General features: G+C 39.8%; 1 protein-coding gene across 1 annotated transcript; it reads right to left on the reverse strand.

Annotated features, from left to right (window-relative positions):
* Nucleotides 1-2981: 2981 nt before the first annotated feature.
* LOC120546387 (trace amine-associated receptor 1-like) lies at nt 2982-3851 on the reverse strand. Its single transcript, XM_039781314.1, has 2 exons — nt 3656-3851; nt 2982-3583 (listed from the first exon to the last, which is right to left on the reverse strand). The coding sequence occupies exons 1-2, from the start codon at nt 3849-3851 to the stop codon at nt 2982-2984; spliced, it is 798 nt and encodes a 265-aa protein (XP_039637248.1).

A 3851-nucleotide genomic window follows, 5' to 3' on the forward strand; every position in this document is an offset into this window, starting at 1 on the left:
GCTCCAGCCGAGTGGTTATATGGTTTTATATTTTTGGCATACTTCACTTGGCTTACTATTGGAACGTACTTACTTTTGCTGGCTAACTAGTATTATAATATACAGTATATAGTATGTAGTTTGCGATTTGGAACTCAGGGGTCATCTGTTCCATCCCATATCAATGGCTAGTCAAAAACACCTGGGACAGCAGCAGGATGTTCACAAACCCCTTTACCTGGGCTGCTGTCCACCTAGTGGCGGGCGGCTGCATTACATATTAGATGCAACACAGCCACAGTTTATAGGTGTCCATTTATGAACAAAATGAATGAATTTAATTGATCTCAGCATTGATAAAGTCATCATAGCAACACGACAACAAAATTATACATGACTGAATTTCAGTCGGGCCCTGTGTGGCTTCGTACACACAGCATCTCTAACCGTGACACACTACATAGAATAAAATGACCAGTTATTGTGCCTCACTGTTTCCATTCAGTTAGGGCCATTACCGGGAAGATGTATAGATGGAGCCAGGCATAAGGCCTCCTCGAAGTGCTTCTGTGGTGGAACCTAACTTCCCTGTTGCTCCTATTTGCAAATCAATAATAATATCAATATCAATTGTTCACAAAGCTTACAGAAATTGCATCAGGACAAGCGGGCTCATTTAGATGCCCAACATGACAGACACAGGTTACAAATAAGCTTCTTATTTATTAAATTAAGAGTCAACATTAAAGTAACTTAAAGCGCCCATATTATGCTCATTTTCAGGTTCATAATTGTATTTTAAGGTTGTACCAGAATAGGTTTACATGGTTTAATTTTCAAAAAACACCATATTTTTGTTGTACTGCACAGCTCTCTCTCACTGCTGCAGATCCTCTTTTCACCTGGTCTCTGTTTTAGCTACAGAGTGAGAGCTCTTTTCTTCTTCTTCTGTACTATCTTTGATTGCAATCGCACATGCACAGTACCTCAGATGTAGATCATGTCAGCTAGCTAGCTCCATAGACAGTAAAAAGGCTGTTTCTCCAACTTCGGTCAGTTACAAGGCAGGATTAGCTGGGAGACTTCTAAATGAGGGCGCACATGTAAATAGTTATTTTGTAGATTATGGTGAAGTTGTGTGTGTTGTAGCAGTGCTTTGCTATTGAGAACAAGATAGCATGCTAGCGTTAGCATATGCTAACGCTAACGCTAATGCTATTAGCTAACGGTTGCGGTTAGCCAGTTCCTTTCGGCATGTCACAAGCCATGCCGATTTTGAACAGCTCACCCGGAGACTGAAGGCAGGACACATTCAGAAACCGTATCTCGCTCAAAACAGCATGGATGGATTTGTATGCGTGTGGAAGCACCAGAGACACAAAAGAACACCCCAAATCCCAGAAAAAGTGACTTTTTCATAATATGGGCACTTTAATTGCATTCCTTTAACATGGCTTTAATTTTTATAAAAGCTTTAATCTTGGGTGTTTGATGGACATATGTACTTTTTGCTTAAAGTAATTCACCTTATTTTGCGGTTGTAACTTTGATTTCTCATTATTTGTTGGAAGATTTATTATAAATGCAATGCATCTTTAAGTATTTTCATCATGTTTGCATACATATGCAATTTTCAGTACAATGTAAGCTATAGACTAGTAATGTAGAATAGTAATATATATATGACAGAGTGTAAAGATTATATTTATTGTGCCATTATCGTAGGCTATTTCAAAATACACACTCACCTACAAGATTATTAGGAACACCTGTAAGATTTCTCGTTAATGCAATTATCTAATCAACCAATCACATGGCAGCTGCTTCAATGCATTTAGGGGTGTGGTCCAGGTCTAGACAATCTCTTGAACTCCAAACTGAATGTCAGAATAGGAAAGAGGTGATCTAAGCAACTTTGAGCGTGGCATGGTTGTTGGTGCCAGACGGGCTGGTCTGAGTATTTCACAATCTGCTCAGTTACTGGGATTTTCCGCCCAACCATTTCTAGGGATTACAAAGAATGGTCTGAAAAAGTAAAAAAATCCAGTATGCAGCAGTCCTCTGGGCGAAAATGCTTTGTTGATCCTAGAGGTCAGAGGAGAATGGAGCGCACTGATTCCAGCTGATAGAAGATCAACTTTGACTCAAATAACCACTCATTACAACCAAGGTGTGCAGCAAAGCATTTGTGATGCCACAACATGCACAACCTTGATGCGGATGGGCTACACCAGCAGAAGACCCCACGGGTACCACTCATCTCCACTAAAAATAGGAAAATGAGGCTACAATTTGCATGAGCTCACCAAAATTGGACAGTTGAAGACTGTAAAAATGTTGCCTGGTCTGATGAGTCTCAATTTCTGTTGAGACATTCAGATAGTAGAGTCAGAATTTGGCTAAAAAAAATGAGAACATGGATCTGTCATGCCTTGTTACCACTGTGCAGGCTGCTGGTTGTGGTGTAATGGTGTGGGGGATGTTTTCTTGGCACACTTTAGGCCTCTTAGTACCAATTGGGCATCGTTTAAATGCCTACATGAGCATTGTTTCTGACCATGTCCATCCCTTTACCACCATGACCACCTGTACCAATCCTCTGATGGCTACTTCCAGCAGGATAATGCTCCATGTCACAAAGCTTGAATCATTTCAAATTGGTTTCTTGAACATGACAATGAGTTCACTGTACTAAAATGGCCCCCACAGTCACCAGATCTCAAACCAATAGAATCTTTGCGATGTGGTGGAACAGGAGCTTTGTGCCCTGGATGTGCATCCCACAAATCTCCATCAACTGCAAGATGCTATCCTATCAATATGGGCCATCATTTCTAAAGACTGCTTCCAGCACCTTGCTGAATCAATGCCACAAAGAATTAAGGCAGTTCTGAAGGTGAAAGGGGGTCAAACACGGTATGACTAGGGTGTTCCTTATAATCCTTTAGGTGATTGTATAAATATACTGTATATACTGTATATAATGTATGTTATATAACATGTCAAGACAGTTTTGAATTAGTATAATCATCATGAAATATTTTCCCAGAAATTATCATTCTAAAAGCTGATCTGAACCAGCTGTAAAAGAAAGCATAAATAAAGGGATTGAGCATGGAGTTTGACAATGTAAGCCAGTTAAGTGTTTCAATTACAGGAACTGGCACTGGGTCATTACTGAAAGGCAAAATAGTGGTACAAAGAAAGAAAGGAGTCCAACATAAAAGAAAGACTCCTAAAACGATAACCAGAGTTTTGGTAGCCTTTCTCTCATTCTTACTGACTGTAGCTCCAGACTTTTTGCTCTGATAGGTTGTGTTCTGGATGCTGCGTGCCTGTTTCTGTGCAACAAGGAAAATTTTTAGGTAGATACAGAGCATTATGATCACTGGGAGGTAAAATGAGAAAATAGGTCCAATAGTGTTAAATATAAGTACATCAATGAAACACCTTTCCCCACATTTATCATTATTTAATCCAGCAATTGTGATGCTTATTGCAATTAGAGCAGAACCCCCCCAGCAAACCGCAATCATGATCACAACAACACAATGGTTTATTTTACTTCTGTAGGTCAGTGGCTGACACACTGCATAATATCTGTCAATAGCAATACAACATAAGTGCAGAATAGAAGCTGTGCTCAGTGTTATATCAAAACTGCCTCGTACTTTGCAAAATAAACCCTCATGATACAGACATGAGCTTAGTGAGAATGCCATGCTGAAGGGAAAGACTATGATCCCAACAAGCAGGTCAGCCACAGCCAGAGAGAGAATAAGGTAGTTAGTAGGAGTGTGGAGCTGTTGGAAATAAAAGATGGAGATTATAACAAGAAGGTTTCCGCATATTGTGATAACAGACAATAACAT

The sequence above is a fragment of the Perca fluviatilis genome, chromosome 18 (assembly GCF_010015445.1).
Source record: "Perca fluviatilis chromosome 18, GENO_Pfluv_1.0, whole genome shotgun sequence".
In the NCBI taxonomy this organism is placed as follows: domain Eukaryota; kingdom Metazoa; phylum Chordata; class Actinopteri; order Perciformes; family Percidae; genus Perca; species Perca fluviatilis.

Excerpts from the sequence above, each read along its gene's own strand:
- LOC120546387 (XM_039781314.1), bottom strand. The coding sequence starts at position 3,851 with ATGTTATTGTCTGTTATCACAATATGCGGAAACCTTCTTGTTATAATC. Across the intron at positions 3,584-3,655 it reads GTATCATGAGGGTTTATTTT|ACAGATATTATGCAGTGTGT; the intron begins GCAAAGTACGAG and ends GTATTGCTATTG.